The following is a 17787-nucleotide window of genomic DNA, read 5'->3' on the forward strand; positions in this document are numbered from 1 at the left end:
TAGTGGCCCAGCCAGGGCTACTCTGTGTGCCTGACAGTCCTCAGGCTGGACAGGAGGGCCTTGCCGCAGGGATGGCCCTCATGGGCCCCGAGGGAGCTCATTTGGGAAGTGACCAGGCCCGCAGCCAAGTCTGAGTGAAGGTGGCCTCCCTGCCCACAGGGGTGGGGACGCCACAGCCGGGCCGGCTGCACCTCCTGGCAGGGCCCTCCTTGCCTCTCAGGAGGGACAGGTGCACCAGTCCCACTGTTCCCACAAAATGCTTGTGTGTCTTTCATTCTTCTGTGCTTTAAAAATTTGTGAAATAGATCACACATGTGAGAAACACATTTAACATCTATGTGCATGTTGAAGCTGCTGCTTTTTAGTGGCCAAATTTGATTGTTTTTTCATATTCTTTTTGTTTGTTTTTATGTGTGTTTATTTTTGAGAGAGAGAGAGAGCATGAGCTGGGGAGGGGCAGAGAGAGAGAGAGAGGGAGACACAGAATCCCAAGCAGGCTCCAGGCTCCAAGCTGTCTGCACAGAACCCCATGCGGGGCTCAAATCCATGAACTGCAAGATCGTGACCTGAGCCAAAGTCGGTTGCTTAACCGACTGAGCCACCCAGGCGCCCCATGTTTTTTCATATTCTTATTCTCCCAAGTCTGAAAAAAAAAACCCTTATTTTTCTGATTATGAAAGAAACCCACGGTCATGGTGAAAAATATGGGGAGGGGGGAGCCCTACAAGTTTGATGGAGAAAGTAACAATTCACCTATAGTTCTACCACCCAGAAGCCTCTTGGTGTATGTACCAACCTTTCTGTATATGTAGTTTTATTGTTTTTAAAATGTAATGTGTGCTGTTCTTCTGAGTCAGTTTTATAACCTGGTTTCTTCACTTCTCAGTATTTCATGAGCATCTTCTCATGGTTTCTAAAAATTATCCAGAAAACTTTAATGGTTGCAATAATGTGCCACAATATGGATATTTTAACAATTTCTTTCATAGGTTATGCATTCCTTCCCTGTTCTAAGGTTCATTAAGTATTCGTCTACATTTTAAGTAATTTTTTGTTTTTTGAATGTCTTCATTTGACTTTTAAATTAACCCGGAATTGATTTGAGTATATAACATAGCATCAGTTTCCAGCTCGACTTTTAGTTAGCAAGTAGGTAATTCCCCTAGTATCATTTGTGGAATATTTAATTCTTAGCTATTAATGTTTGTGATTCTTTCTTGACATACTAATTTTTATACACATTAAGGCCGATTTTGGTTCCTGTATATATACTCATCTTAATCTGTTAATGTGTTTGTTGATTCTTACAACAGAATGACCTTGTTTGAATGATCGTAGCTTTAATTTCTGGCAAAGCAACCCTCTTAGACTTCTTTTAAAATTTTCTTAGCTATTCTCTCTTGTTTATTCCTCTAGGAAAACTATACAATCACTATTTGAAATTCTTTAAATTCCCACATACTAGTTTTTTGGTACCTCTATATTTACCTTTTTTTTTTTTTTTAAATCACATTTAAAAAAGTAGGGGCGCCTGGGTGGCGCAGTCGGTTAAGCGTCCGACTTCAGCCAGGTCACGATCTCGCGGTCCGTGAGTTCGAGCCCCACATCGGGCTCTGGGCTGATGGCTCAGAGCCTGGAGCCCGTTTCCGATTCTGTGTCTCCCTCTCTCTCTGCCCCTCCTCCGTTCATGCTGTGTCTCTCTCTGTCCCAAAAATAAATAAAAAAAACGTTGAAAAAAGAAAATTAAAAAAAAAAAAGTGGTAAGCTGTTTTTAACAAGATCAAAAGCCTATTAAATCTTGGAAAACAAGTGCAATTTGCATTTGGAACGATCTTTTAGTAAAACTCGCTAGATATATATTTTAATCTGCATTATTGGGATGTCATATATATACTATAACATTCACCTAGTTCAAATGTGCAATTTAATATACACAACTTACAGTTATGCAGGCATTACCACAATCCCATTTTCGAACATTTCCATCAGCCCAAAAAGATCCCTGTTCCTTTTTGCAGCTTACCCGTGTCCCCACCCCCAGACCCAGGCAACCACTAACGTGCTTTCTGTCTCTATATCATTGGTATTCTGATTGGGATTACAGTAAGTATAAGAATTAATTTGGAAAAATCCATGTCTTAATATTTAGCTTTCTCACCTGACGGCATGGTATTCCTTTCCACTATTCAAGCCTCTTTCATACCTCTTTTTAAGTTCTGATGCTTCCTTCATACGGGCTCAGCATGTCTCTTGTTAGGGTTAGTACTTGAAGGATCTTGACTCAGGGCTCTGATGCCGCTGCTCCCTTCTTTGTCTTGATTTCCTTTCCTGGAGATAGGGGACATCTCTGACGGTTTAGATGAGGCTTCCATATTAGATATGGATGAGGAGCAGGTGCTGGGACTGAGGCCTCTTGGGTTGTTAAGAATGTCTAGACATCATGCTCCCCTGCCCCTAAGCCCAGTAATGCTGTGTAGACAGCTCTTTCCCCAGGCAGAAGCAATCTTCCCTGAAGGTACTTAATGAGTGGGAACTGGCCTCCAGGATCCTCAAAGGCTGCTTGTTAGTGCCCTAACCTGAGCTCTTCTCTGAGACTGGCTTAGATCTCTGGAGCTGAGGTACTGGAGTGTGGGGACATGGTGGAATGCCCCATCTTCCCAGGTCTTTGGAGGGGACAGTGTAGACATGGGAGAGCGCTGCTGAATGCCTTGCGATCTCAGACTTGGGGATGATCATACCGAGATTTGGAAACTCCCCTCCCATAATCAGGCATCTTTGGTTTTCAGAGAATACGTGAATACAAGTATTTTCTGAGAGGGGGGACTTGAGGAGGGGCATGATCCTTGCCTCAAGGAATTCTCTGGTGAATCGAGGGCATTAGACTTACACCAAACCACAAGGACAGAGGGTGTGGTGAATGGTTACTGCAGTAGGTTTCCAGGGAACGAGGGTGAAGTAGTCCACAGTGACCAGGGAAGGCATCTGGGACGTGGCCAGGCTGGTTGGCAGCATGTACAGGATTCATTGCTGGAAATACCGTAATAGAAAAGCATCAGCTCGAATTTTTCTGATCTGGAAGAGTGTCCATGATATCCCCAGGTTGAAAGAGTTCAGATAGGTGGGAGAGAGGAAGGAAGCCATTCTGGGAAGGACAGGGAGCATGAAGCAAAAGTAAGATGGTGGGCTAGCCCAGGAATGCAACCCTGCCTGTCCTAGTCTTAATGCCCAGATGCTTTCAAAGCGTCTCAACACTTTTTCTTCTCTTCTATGTCTTGTATTCTGCTGTGGTTGGTTTAGCATGAACTGTAACATCACCTAGGCTCGAGCATGAGACGGAAAGGAGGGGGAACTAACATTTATTGACTATCAGCTTCCAGTAGTGCTAGGTTAGATAGTTCAGACCAATTTCCCTACAGAGGACAGCAAGTAAAGGACAAAGTGAAGGGTTAGCAGCCCGGGATATGGGACAAAATGGAAATCCAGAATGGTGACAAACCCAGTGTTTGTCATAGCAGCTGTTTGCCACTCCAGGAGAGGAGAAAGAGAGACTCAGAAGTGTTTTAGACACAGTCTTATGGGACTAGGGACACAAAGGTTGGCATCTGTGGTCTCAAGAGTAGTAACCCTGGTCAACCCCCTGGTCTTTGGGTTGGGACCCTGAAGGAATAGTGAGCCAGAAGTAAATTACCCACACAGGGATTGAGGTTTAGCTCTAAGTTACCCAGGTGACAAACACATATCCCAATCCCTGAAGTTAGGTTAAGGTGATTCAAGACACCTGGTGCCTTCAAGCACCTGGAAGAAGCGAAAATCATCTGGAGGACGATAGTATCACTTTAAGACTCAAATTATTTTTTAAAGTTCATTTATTTATTTTGAGAGAGAGCGAGCACAAGCAGGGGAGGGGCAGAGAGAGAAGGAGAGAGAATCCCAAGCAGGCTCTGTGCCATCAGTGTGTAGCCCTACACGGGGCTCAATCCCACAAGCTGTGAGAGCATGATCTAAGCCAAAATCAAGAGTCAGATGCTTAACTGGCTGAGCCATCCAGGCGCCCCTGGCCTCTAACTATTTTTAAAAAGCACTTCAAATATAATATTTGGCATCTGGGGTGCCTGGTGGCTCAGTCGGTTAAGAGTCCGACTTCAGCTCAGGCCATGATCTCGTGGTCTGTGAGTTCGAGCCCCGCGTCGGGCTCTGTGCTGACAGCTCGGAGCCTGGAGCCTGTTTCTGATTCTGTGTCTCCCTTGCTGTCTGCCCCTCCCCTGCTCATGCATTGTCTCTCTCACTCTCAAAAATGAATACATGTTAAAAAAAATTAACACTTGGCATCCAAATGAAGATAAGCAGGCACACCAAGAGAGGAAAATGTGAAAAAGAAGTAGCAAAACCAGCAGATAATATAATGTGTCCATGGGGGTTCCAAATTTTCTAACGTTTGGAATTATTAGACATGAACTATAAAACTAAAACTCTTTTTCCTGTATTCAAAGAAGGTAAAAAAAAAAAAAAACAAGATTGAAAATTTCAGAGAACTGGAAACTTTAAAAAGTGGCATAGACTTAAAAACCAACCAACTAGAAATCCAGAACTGAAAAATACAATGACTAGTATGAAGCTAGTTGTTATGGGTATAGCACTTCCAGTTCTGAATGAGACGGAGCAAACACGCTCACCCCGTGTCTCCCCTTGAATACAGCTAACAACTTGGACAGAATGCATGGTGGGACCATTTGATGACTTTGATAAGCAAACAGGAACAGGTAGATTGGGGAAGAAGACCAGAATTCAAAGTACCCCAGAACCAGCAGTGTTTACTGTTTGGTTTGATTGTTTGTTTCTTAAATCGACTATTCTCTGGCCTGGTCTTAATGCAATCAGAAGCTCAGAAGTAAGCATCAGCTTTACTTTAGGAGAAGCCCTCTACTCTAGATCAGGCTTGAGGAATAGGAAAGGAATCTGCTGGTAGTGACAGTAAGAGGACATAGGTGTCAAACTTTGAGGGAGGGGAATCTTTCCTTTATTCAGAGAAGCTGTGGTCCCCAAGAGGGTAGGATGAATTTCTGTTGCTTTCTCTCTCGCTCTCCCTCTTGCTCTCTTTTGAGTCTCTTCCTGGCCTAGGACACAGGTTCCTTTGTGCAAATATGTGACAGAGAGGAGAAAATGAAGCCCTAGCTATCTGGCCAGAAGACTGAAAAAGGAGGCCCTATGGACCCAGAAAGTACAGGGGAAATCATGGAGAAGGAGCATTTGGGAAGTGACTTCTTAAGCTGTTTATAAGTTCCTGGGCTTATTCCCAAGCTATTCGTGCATGCATGGATCTAGTTTTGGCCCGTGTATCAAAAACTTTGACAGTGGAACTAAAAAACTATCATTCAAATCCCAGACTGGCCACTGGGTGGCATACCCACCAGATAGATCTGAATAGCCCTGCAAAGGCTTTGATAAATGGAACTGGCATTGACGCTAGAACTTCAAAAGGCTGAATGGAACTTGCAGCCTGAACACAACCAAGTAGATTGATCATCTGATAAGACACAAATATTAACATTATCCATAGGGTTTATATAAGAACCAGCATCTCATGATATTCAAAATGTCTAGGATACAATGAAAATTACTTGGCCTATGAAAAGCCTGGAAATCTCACCTTGCCTGGGAAAAGACAGTTACAGAATGCCAATGTCAAGATGGCAGCACGGTTGGAATTATCTGACTTAAAATCAGCTACTATAAAAAATGTGACAAAATGTAAGGGTAAATACTCTGGAAATAAACGGAAACATAGAAAGTCTCTGCAAAGAAATACAGGGTACAAAGAACCAAATTTTGATTTCAGAGCAGAAAAGTGCAATAACTGAAATGAAGACACTTCCTGGCTGGGCATAATAGCAGAGTGAAGATGACAGGAAAAGGTTAGTGACCTTGAAGATACATCAACAGAAATTATTTAATGTGAATAACAGAGCGGGGGAAAAGATAGGAAAAAGAAATAAATAGAGCTTCAGGGACCTGTGGTACAATATCAAAACATCTAATGTTTGTGTCATTGGAAACCAAGGAGAGAAGAAAGTGTGGTACATAAAAAAAAAAAAAAAATGGTTGAGAACTTCCCAAATTTGGCAAAAGACACAAATCTACAGACAAGAAGTTCAGCTAATCCCAAATAAGGTATGCCCGCAGGGGCGCCTGGGTGGCTCAGTTGGTTGAGCGTCCAACTTTGGTTCAGACCATGATCTTGTGGTTTGTGAGTTCAAGCCCCATGTTGGGCTCTGTGCTGACAGCTCAGAGCCTGGAGCCTGCTTCGGATTATGTGTCTCCCTCTCTCTCTGCCCCTCCCCCACTCACACTCTGTCTCTCTTCCCTTCAAAAATAAATAAACATTAAAAAAAAAAGATATGCCCACAGAATTCCCTGCTAAGAAACAGTAATCAGAGTGCTGAGAAGTGAAGACAATGCAAAAATCTTGAAAGTAATCAATGAAAACACATTATTTATAGGGGAACAATGATTGAAATGACTACAGATTTCTCATCAGGAACCATGGAGGTCAAAAGGAAGTGGAATAATAGACCTGCTGAATGAGAAGACTTTCATTCTATAAGTCTCCATTCAGTCAAAATGTCTTTCAGTATTGGAGGTGAAGTAAAGAGTACCAGATAAGAGAAAGCTACAAGATTAACTCACTGACAGACCTGTTCTAAAAGAATTGCTAAAGTACATTTTTCTTATGGAAGGGAAATGATACCAGAAGGGAACGTGTATCATCAGGAAGGAAAGAAGAATGACAGAAATGCTAAATGTCTGGGTAGACATACAACAGAAACAGGAGACGTAAGGGACCTATATGGTGGCAAAATCACTACATCTCACTTGAAGAGGTAAAATACTGACTCTAGCCTCTGAGAAGTTAAGTATATATATTGTTAGCCCTAGGGCAACAATTAAAGTACTGTACAAAGAAATATAGTAAAAACCACAATAGAGGTGCCTGACTGGCTCAGTTGGTTGAGCATCTGACTCTCGATCTCAGCTCGGGTCTTGATCTCAGGGTTGTGAGTTCATGCCCTGTATTGGGCTCCATGCTGGGCATGGATCCTACTTAAAAAAAAAAAAAAAAAAAAAAAAAAAATTCACAGTATATAAATTAAAGTGGAATGCTAAAAATGTTCAAATAATCTAAAAGAAGATAGGAAGGGGGAAACAGAGGAAGGAAAGAACAGAGGAAACAAATAGAAAACAAATAATAACATAGTTGACCTAAATGCAAACATATAAATAATTATATTAAATATAAGTGGTCTAAACACACAAAGACATTGGGAGAACGGGTCGAAAACATTCCCAGCTCTATGCTTTTTATGAGAAATTGACTTCAATTATAATGATATAGGTAAGTCAAAAGTAAAATAATAGAAAATATACACTACACAAACAGTAATCAGTTGAAAACTGGAGTGACCATATTAATTTCAGACAAAATAGACTCCAGAGCAAAGAAAATTACTGGGGCAAAATAGTGAATTTCATAATGAGAAAAAGGTCCATTCAAGAAAACATAATTAAAAAAAAATGTGTTTGCCTCTAACAACAGAGCTTCCAAATATATGAAGAACTGGAAGGAAAAACAAACAAATCAGCCATTACAGTTGGAAACTTAAACATTCTCTCAGTAATCACAGTAGACAGAAAATCCGTAAGAATAAGAACAAAAAAGAAGCTGAACAGCGTTATCAACCAACTGGGTTTAACAGACTCCTAGAATACTCCATGTGACAACAGAATACTCATGCTTTTCAAGTGAATGTAAAACATTTACCAAAGTAGATCATATTCTGGATCATAAACAAACCTTAACAAATATAAAATAATTGAAATCATACAAAGTATGTTCTCTGACCAAAATGGAATTAAGTTACAAGTCAAGGACAGAAAGATAATAGGAAAGTCTCCAAACACTTTAAAATATTTACGATACACTCTCACAGCAAAGCGGAAAGTCTTAAGGACAATTGGAAAATATCAAACATTTTTTTAAATGTTTATTTATTTTTGAGAGAGAGAGAGAGAGCATGTGCCTGAGCTGGGGAGGGACAGAGAGAGAGGGAGACACAGAATCCAAAGCAGGCTCCAGGCTCTGAGCTGTCAGCACAGACCCCAATTAAAGGCTTGAACCCACAAACTGTGAGCTCATGACCTGAGTCAGAGTCGGAAACTTAACTGACTAAGCCACCCAGGCACCCTGGAAAATATTTTTAACTGAACCAAAATGAAAATACAACACATCAAAATTTTGAATGCCACTAAATCAGTGTTTTGAGGAAAATTTATAGCATTAAATATTTATATTAGAAAAGAAGAAAGGTCTAAAGTCAAAATCTAAACTCCCATGTTGAGAAACTAGAAAGAGAAGATTAAAGTAAACCCGAAACAAGAAGGAAAGAGATAATAAAGAAAAGAGCAGAAAAATGATGGCATTGAAAACAGAAAAGCTGTGGAGACAATAAACCAAAATCTGGTTATTTGAAAAAAAAATACGTAATATTGATAAACTTCTAGCAAGACTCACAAAGAAAAAAAATGGGAGAAGATACAAATGACCAGCACCAAGAATGAAAGAAAGGCTTGATTGACTGGTGATCCTTTCGCTGTATGTAGGTGTATCAAAACAATAAGCTGTACACCTTAAATTATAGCATTTTTGTCAATTAATACCTCAATAAAGATTAAAAAAAAAAAAAAGAATGAAAGGTCAGGATGCCTGGGTGGCTCAGTCGGGTTGAGAGTCCGATTCTTGATTTCGGCTCAGGTCATGATCCCAGGGATGTGGGATTGAGCCCTGTGGCATGCTCTATACTGAGCTTGGAGCCTGCTTGAGGTTCTCTCTCTCTTTCCGTCTGCACCTCTCCCGGGCTTGCTTGTGTTCGCTCTCTCTCTAATAATGATAATGATAATAATAATAATAATAATAATAATAATAATAATAATAATAAAAGAATGACAGGTGGTAACACGAGAGACCCTGTGGCTATTAAAAAGATAATAAAGGGCTACTATGAAAAACTGTGCACATAGTTCAAAAACTTAGATGCAATAGACCAGTTCTTTAAAAACCACAAACTACCAAAACTCATGCAAACAATGAGACAACTTGAATAACCCTACAACTGTTACAGAAATAAAATTTGTAGTCAAAAATCTTCCAAAAAAGAAATTGTTAGGGCCAGATAGTTTTACTGGCAATTCTACCAAACGTTTAAAAATGATGAAACCTCAGTATCAGCTCTGGGTCTGGGTTTCAGGAGAAGGAGATTCCAAATCCTAGGCACTGCCCTCACCATTCCTGTTAACCTTCTGGTTTTGCTCTGCGCCTCCCCCCCCCCCCCCCCCCCCCCCCCCCGCCCTTGGCTTCCCCAAACCATCGCTCCAGGGCCACGCCCCTTCTTGAGGGTTAGAATCTATAGTACTTCTCAGTCAGTAGTTGATTCCTGGATCCTCCAATGTGCTTGAGTCTGTGCAGGATGCAAAGGTGAATCAGACTGAGTCCTTAATCTCTGAGAATTTATGAGGAAGACGGTAGGGATGGAAAATTAAACCTACGGATGTTCTTTGTGGTGCAGAAGCTCACACAGAACCAGCTGGGTTCGCCACTGCTCACACAGTGGTTATTTCAAAGGAATACACAACAGTCCTTCTTGTATCTCCACATAGTTTCAAATGTAGACACACACACACACACCCCACAGTGTTTAGAGAGGTCAGCTTTTGCAGAAGTGTCCAGAAAGTATCCAACTGATCATTCATCATATAGTTACTGAGCACCAAGTCTCTAACTCTGAGACACTGCTGGGTCCACCTCTTCAGAGGGGAAGAGTTTACACATTAGCAGGTGACACATGCATGAAACAAATAACTGCGACGCAGAATGAGGGCATACTGGTACATTTGCCATGGGTGCTTAGGGTAGGAAGCCACTAACTTTTTGGAGGGTGGGGTGAGGTGGAGGAGGGAACTCGCAGTCTTCAAAGAAGAGAAGAAACTTGAGCGCAGTCTTCAAGGATGAGAAGTCCTTCAGGTGAGTGAGGAGAAGGCTGAGACTGTCCCCTAGAGAGAAAATACACAAAGTAGTTACAAAACCACCCTGTAGTCAGTACAGTAACTTGGTGTTGGGCAGAGAGACCCAAGAGATGAACCCAGAGAGAGAGATGGGATCCTTGCGGAAGGAGGGGCATCGTTGATCACGCGAGGTTTTATTTACTTATTTTGGCTTTAAATTGAAAATTGCTGAAATATGTGTCATGTGCACATGGTATAAAATTTTAAAAGTAGGAAAGGTATATGGAGAATATGGTCTTCCTCAATTCCCAGCCTCGCCACCCCACCCCCCACCTGTTCCTCTTCCCGAAGTTAGTTGCCAGAACTGGTTTCTTGGGCATCCTTCCAGAACTATTTTCTATGCATTTAAAAATATGTGTGTGTCTGTATATTTGCTGCAAAATGATTGCATATTGTACCTTCTGTCCACACCTTGCTTTCCTATTTGGATATTTATTTATTTAAGTTTATTTCGAGAGAGGGAGAGGGGGAGAGAGAGAGGGAAAGGGAAAGGGAAAGAGAGAGAGAGAGAGAGGGAATGGGAAAGGGAAAGAGAGAGAGAGAGAGAGAGAGAGAGAGCATAGCAGGGAAGGGGCAGAGAGAGAGAATCCCAAGCAAGTTCTGCACTGTCAGCACAGAGCCCAATGTGGGACTCAGACTCACAAACCGTGAGATCATGACCTGAGCTGAAACCAAGAGTCAGATGCTTAACTGACTGAGCCATCCAGATGCCCATATTTTTTTGTTTTTTAAAAAATGTTTATTTATTTTTGAGATGGCACAAGCAGGGGAGGGGCAGAGAGAGGGGGACTGAGGGTCCAAAGCAGGCTCCGCACTGACAGCATAGGGCCCCGTGTGGGGCTTGAACTCATGAACTGCCAGATCATGACTTGAGCTGAAACGAGAAGTCAGACACTCAACTGTCTGAGCCACCCAGGCACCCCTCTACTTGGATATTTATTTATTTGGAATATGGATGTACCATCATTCACTGGATCTGTTCTGTGTGGATGGAATTTGGGTAATTTCTAGTCTTTTGCTGTTATAAACTGTGCTGCAGTGAATATCCTTGTATATAAGTCCGTCTGCATTTATGTATCTATCTTGTATAGCTATAGGATAAATTCCTCATAATGGAACTGTTGGGTCAAAGAGTATAAGTGTTTCGGGGCACCTGGGTGGCTCAGTCGGTTAAGCATCCGACTTCAGCTCAGGTCATGATCTCACGGTTCGTGAGTTCAAGCCCCGTGTCAGGCTCTGTGCTGACACCTCAGAGCCTGGAGCCTGCTTTAGATTCTATGTCTTCCCCCACTCGCTCTCTGTCTCTCTCTCTCAAAAACAAATAAAGATCAAAAAGCAATTTAAAAGAGTATAAGCGTTTTTAGTTTTATTCGACGATGCCAAATCACTGTCCATAGAGGCTGTGCTGACACCTGTTTCCCCATACCCTGGCCAACAGAATGTTCTTAAACTTTTTGCTCTTTGAGGCTCGGGCTTTTAGGCTTTATCCTGTAAATGATGATAAGCCCTTGAGAGGTGTTTAAGCAGGGGAGTGTCACAATCAGATTTGTATTTTGGTAAGATCACTTGGGCTGCATTGAGGGTAGGTGTTGAGCAGAGGCAAAGGCGAGGGTCACGAATGCCAGTCAGGAGGCTTTGCAGGTGTCTAGGCAAGACAGAATTGTTGGCAGCATGGTTTAGGCAGTCAGCAGTGGAGACAGAGAAGGTGATGGATATTGAGACACCGAGGAAGTAGGTTCACTGGGACTCAGGGACTGATCAGGCTTGGGGATGGGGGAGTGAAGATAACTTTAATCAAAACCTCTGGGGGTACCTGGCTGGCTCAGCTGGTGGAGTGTGCGATTTTTGGGCTTGGGGTTGTGAGTTCGGGCCCCATGTTGGGTGTAGAGATTACCAAAAAATAAAATCTGTACTAAAAAACATGAAAGCTCTGTTCTCATCAGTCTTGTGTGAAAAGTTAGCATTTTCTTTATAGTTTTCATGTTCATGTTAGTGGTTCCTAATTCCTGGAACACCAGGAATTAACTGAAGGTCCTTTCTTTCTTTTTCTTTCTTTCTTTCTTTCTTTCTTTCTTTCTTTCTTTCTTTCTTTCTTTCTTTCTTTCTTTCTTTCTTATTTTTACATTTATTTATTTTTGAGAGACAGAGAGAGACAGCGTGAGCAGGGGAGGGGCAGAGAAAGAGGGAGACACAGACTCAGAAGCAGGCTCCAGGCTCTGAGCTGTCAGCACAGAGCCCGATGCGGGGCTCAAACCCATGGACCACGAGATCATGACCTGAGCCCAAGTTGGACGCTTAACTGACTGAGCCACCCAGGCATTCCCCGGTGTCTTAATTTTTTTATGATGAGCTATGATAAAGTGTTTCCATTACCCTTTCCCCCTGTCATTTTCTATCTTGTATTAGCCCCCACATTTTATTGTGGTGATTATCTCTGTTTAGTTAAAAATCCTCTATTTCTATCACCTGGTTTTTCAGCTCTGAGCAAACCTTTGGCTCCTGGTTTGTGTAGGTGATACAGTCAAGGAGCTTATCCACTCACCTTCTTCCTCCTTCCATTTTTGTACTCGTTATATAATTTCTGCCGGGTCTGGGCATACAGCACCCACATTTTGCTCTGTTACGCTAAGCCCCTCCGGTTTTCGTCTCGGTTCTATGGTTAATAAGTATTTGATGCTTCCCGCCAGTTCTTTCCCTAATCACCTTTTGGTTTGCAGTGTGTTCTCCGGTAGTTTCCTCCAGCGGGGCTCATGGGAACGATATTCCTTAAATCCCTGTATGTGCAAAAGCCATTCTCCGAGCTTAGAGATGTTCAGGATTCTGCTTCAGCAGCGTGTTTTTGCTGGTGTTGTCTGAGATTGCTGCTATGGGGTGTTCTACTCTCCTTTCCCTGTGTATACAGTGTGCTCTTGGTTTTGGGGGTAGATTCTCGTGATTCATCGCTTACATACAACACCCGGTGCTCATCCCAACAAGTGCCCTCCTTAATGCCCATGACCCGTTTTCCTCTCTCCCTCGCCCCCCCATAAACCCTCCGTTTGTTCTCTGTATTTAAGAGTCTCTTATGGTTTGCCTCCCTCTCTGTTTGAAACTATTTTTTTCCCCGTCCCTTCCCCCATGGTCTTCTGTTAAGTTTCTCAAGTTCCACATATGAGTGAAAACATATGATATCTGTCCTTCTCTGCCTGACTTATCTCACTCAGCATAATATCCTTCAGTTCCATCCACGTTGTTGCAAATGGCAGGATTTCATTCTTTCTCATTGCCAAGTAGTATCCCATCGTGTATATAAACCACATCTTCTTTATCCGTTCGTCAGTTGATGGACATTTAGGCTCTTTCCATAATTTGGCTATTGTTGAAAGTGCTGCTAGAGACATTGGGGTACATGTGCCCCCTATGAATCAGCATGAAGTTTGCTTTTATTTTCTTGTTCACGTTGTTGATTTTGATCGTAATCAGGAGGCAAAGAGGCAAATTACTGTCTGATGCCACCATGTTTAGACCAGAAACCCTTCAATTATATTTGGGCACCATTCTAGTCTCGCCGCAGAGAATGTGGGATTTGAAGCTAGACACGCCTTCTCAGCTAACCTGTCCTGCTCACTCTCTGACAGTGGACGATCACTTTCTCCCTCAGCCATTAGTATTCTTATCTCTAAAATGGAAATAATGCTCACAACAGTTTCCTATTGTGAGGAGTGAGGCAATATGTATATAATAAGTAGGGACCTAGCAGAGTGCTTTGCGAATAGTGGGTGTTCAAAAGGGCAATAGCACAATATTTCACTGACTTTTCCGCCACAGGTGGCATTCATAATTACTTTCACCTTCTCTGTCTGGATGTCACTCGCTCAGCGTTAATGGTGGATGCTGTCACTGAGGCCACTATGGGGAGACCCTTTGGCTCTCTCCCATTTTTCCCATAGTTCTATTCGCTGGCCGTTAGTGCCAAAAAAGAGGGGCAGATCGATTGCTCAGAAGCCCTGGAGAGAGGATCCCCTCCTCCAAATGGCAGGGGTGAGGGGTGGGATGACACACGAGCAAGGTCTTTCGGGAAAGGCAGGGTTTCTTTGGGGAGAGGTGGGAAGGGCCGGAGCGACACCTGGATTCTGGATACTCCTTGGTCCAGACTCTTGGCGTCAGGGATCGGGGTGGGCGGGCTTGGGACTTTGATCACGTGTGCTTAGCAGGCCTGAGGAAGCAGGTGGCGGGATGCCCGTCAGGGCACTTCTGGATGAGGTCAGAGCAGGCTGGGAGGCCAGGGTGAAAGGGATCCTAAGGCACATGTAGCCAAGTTCTTGCTTTTGTCCGTGTCGCTCAGGTCCCGGAATCCCAGGCAAACCCGGCTCCTACCGTGCTGGCCAGTAACAGCGCCAGTACGGTCTCCTCCAGAAGCCAGGGCGTCATCGAGCCCATGGACACAGAGACCCGGGCGGATCAGAGGATGACCTCGGCTGACCAGCAAGCCGGAGGCAGGAAGACTACAGAGGCGGACGGGAAGAGGCAGGTGGCTAGGAGGACCCAGGGAGACAGAACACAAACGACCCAGAGGACACAGGCAGATAGGGAGCCACAGGTGGACACTGAGCCACGAGACAGTGAGAGGACGGCGTCAGCCAGGGGTTCCCAGGAGGATGTGGTGGCACAGGGAAGGGAAGGAACGCAGGCGGAAAGGACGCAGGCAGACGAGAGGACGCAGGAGAAGAGAAGGATCCAGGAAGACAAGGGGACACGGTCAGAGGGGAGCATGTCCGCAGCCATAAAAGGTCAGTCAGAGAAGGGATCCGTGACCAGCCTCAGCCCACAGTCCAGAGCCCCTGAACGCCCACCTTCAGAGGGTCCGCAGTCTCCCCAGATTATTGAGTGTTTTGAACAGACCCCAGAAGGGTCCTCTGTCCCAGAAGAACCTGGTCTTGTGCTCAGATCTGAGGAGATGGCTGTGCCGGGTGCCCCAGCAGGTGGCCCCAAGCTCCCAGCACAGCAGCCTCCCCAGGGGGGTTTGGAGCCGCGGGGAGGGGTGAGATGCCAAGGGCCTGAGTGGTCGGGCCCGGTCAAGGGCAAGCCAGAGGATGGTCTCATCCCGTGCCCCAAGGAGGAGCAGCCGGGGGCAGTGGATGTGGGTGGCTGTCCTCCGGCTGGCAGGAGCCCAGAGGCGCCCACTCTGCCCTCTCTCCCGGGGCCGGGCCTGACCCAGAGCTCTCAGGAGGCACGGCCTGGCCCTCCGACCTCTCAGCACATAAGTGCCACTGCCTTCCCGCCCTCTGGGGACCAGGCCTTGCTGAGGTCAGCCCCGCCACTGCACCTGGGGCCAGGGACCCCCGCCCAGAGTCACCCACAAGCAACCGCGGCAGCCGACAGCGAGGGGGCCTGCGCCCAGGGGCCAGATGTGGAGGGGAGGCCCCCAGGCCCCCGCGGCTGCGACCCTGGCCTCATAGACTCCCTGAAAAACTATTTGCTCCTGCTGCTGAAGCTATCCAGCACAGAGACGGGGGACGGGGGCGCAGAGTCCCAGGAGGGGGCTGCCAGCGGGGCTCTGGTGCCCTCACCCACGCTGGTCCCCAACGTGGAAGTGGCTGGTCTGAGCCCCAGGACGTCCAGGCGCATCCTGGAGCGCGTGGAGAACAACCATCTCGTGCAGAGCGCGCAGACCCTGCTGCTGAGCCCCTGCACCTCCCGCCGCCTCACCAGCCTCCTGGACCGTGAGGTGCAGGCCGGCCGCCAGGCCCTGGCCGCAGCCCGGGGCCCTGCGCCCAGCACCCTCACCGTCCCTGCCATCGTGGTGGGCGAGGAGGAGGGCCCTGGGCTGGCCTCAGAAGGATCCAGTGAGGGCGAGGGAGAGGTTTCCCTCGAGGGGCCTGGGCTCCTGGGGACGTCCCAGGAGAGCAGCATGGGGGGGCCGCTGGGGGAGGCAGGTGGGCACGCGGCCTCTGGTCAGGGACCACTCTCAGCAGACAGAGGGGCCCAGGAAGCCTTCCGAGAGGAGGAGGCCCCAGGGGAGGCTCTGACAGGTCTCCCTGCAGCCACACCCGAGGAACTAGCTCTGGGGGCCCGGAGGAAGAGATTTCTCCCCAAGGTCAGAGCGGTAGGAGATGGGGAGGCGGCCAAACCTGAAGAAAGGGAGAGCCCCACAGTCTCCCCCCGGGGGCTCAGGAAGGGCCTCGCGCCCGGGTCCCCGGGGACTCCCGGGCGGGAGAAACGCTCCCCTACCCAGGGCAGGAAGGCAGGCATGCTGGAGGTGCCGCGGCCTGAGGAGGCCAGCGGCCTGGACGCAGAGCTGGTCCCGGAGGAAGGCAAGCAGGACACCCCGGCCAAAGCCAGGAAAGCCAAAGAGCTGCTAAAAGGTGAGCAGTGGGGAGGGTGATGCGGGGAGAGCGCCCTGCGGGGGGGGGGACACGAGCCCGAGAGGGGTTACTGAGGGCATTCTCCTGTAATGACCCCACCATCGTGGAGTCCTAGAGGCCTCGTTCTTGTCCTGGCTCTGCCCCTCGGGATTGGGAATAGCACCAGCTGTGCACCATCGAGAGGGAAGTGGGATAGAAGAAATCAGGTCCTCAGATGGGGCCTGGCTCCCACAGTGCTCTAGGTGGAGCGCCAACATCCCCACCGTCCCCTCTGTGCAGAATTGTCACATGAGTCCTGAACAGGAGGGGCTGGGACTCAGAGGCGGGCCTAGAGCCCACACTGAAGTTCTTCTCTCTCTCTCTCTTTTTAAAAAAGTTTATTTATTTTAAGAGAGAGAGCACAAGTGGGGGAGGGGCAGAGAGAGAGAGGGAGAGAGGGAATCCCAAGCAGGCTCCATGCTGTCAGCACGGAGCCCAACTCGGAGCTCGAACTCATGAACCGTGAGATCGTGACCTGAGCTGAAATCAGGAGTTGGACGCTGGGCCATCTGAGCCACCCAGGTGCCCCCCTCTCTCTTTTTTTAATGCCACAAGAGCCTTTTGAGAAAAAAACTTTGTGTTTTGTTTTGTTTCTTTGCTATTTTTAGTGAACTCAGTTCCTCTAAGAGATATCAAGGCCATTCGTGTAAAATCTGTTTCTTCTTGAGTGGGCTTTCCCAGCTAGTGTCCCTCCAGTGAATTCTCCCTTTTCACCTGTCAGACAGACAGTTGCCATAGCGTCCTCCACAATACGTTTACCGTCTGATGGCTCTGTACAGACATGATTCTGGTATGACAGTTGCCGATTCTGGTAATCTGGGTTCTCTGTTTCTGCTTTCCATTCATCTGTTTAATCTCTCATGGATTTTGTTTTCTGTTTTTTCATTTTTTAAAATTTTAGTTGACACCTGGGGCGCCTGGGTGGCCCGGTTGGTTCAGTGTCCGACTCGTGGTTTCGGCTCAGGCCGCCGTCTCCCAGTTCGTGGGTTCAAGCCCCACATCGGGCTGCACGCTGACACCGTGGAGCCTGCTTGGAATTCTTTCTCTTGCCCCTCCCCACTACAGCTCACGCTGTCTCTCTCAAAATAAATAAACTTAAACAAAATTTTTTTGTAATTTTAGTTGACACACGCCGATACATGAGTTTCAGGTATATGACGCAGTGATTCAAGAATGCACATTATGCTGTGCTCCCCACGAGGGCGGGGTCCTCTCCTAACTGCTGTGTGTGTCCTCCGCTCTGAGGCTCCCCCAGGCCTGGGGGAGGAGCACAGAAGTGGGAACTTTCCAG

The 17787-nt window shown here is 46.2% G+C and overlaps 1 protein-coding gene across 3 annotated transcripts in view; it reads left to right on the forward strand.

Annotated features, from left to right (window-relative positions):
* The window catches only part of ALPK3 (alpha kinase 3), a 55665-nt gene that overhangs the window by 23157 nt on the left and 14721 nt on the right, over positions 1 to 17787 (forward strand). For all 3 annotated transcript variants that reach the window (XM_086711646.1, XM_086711647.1, XM_086711648.1), the window contains one exon: positions 14438 to 16457. In XM_086711646.1, the coding sequence (XP_086567772.1) occupies positions 14438 to 16457 (2020 nt within the window). The remainder of the gene's footprint in view (positions 1 to 14437; positions 16458 to 17787) is intronic.

Source organism: Puma concolor, chromosome B3 (genome assembly GCF_028749965.1).
Source record: "Puma concolor isolate L17-30 chromosome B3, mPumCon1.1.hap2, whole genome shotgun sequence".
Classification (NCBI taxonomy): domain Eukaryota; kingdom Metazoa; phylum Chordata; class Mammalia; order Carnivora; family Felidae; genus Puma; species Puma concolor.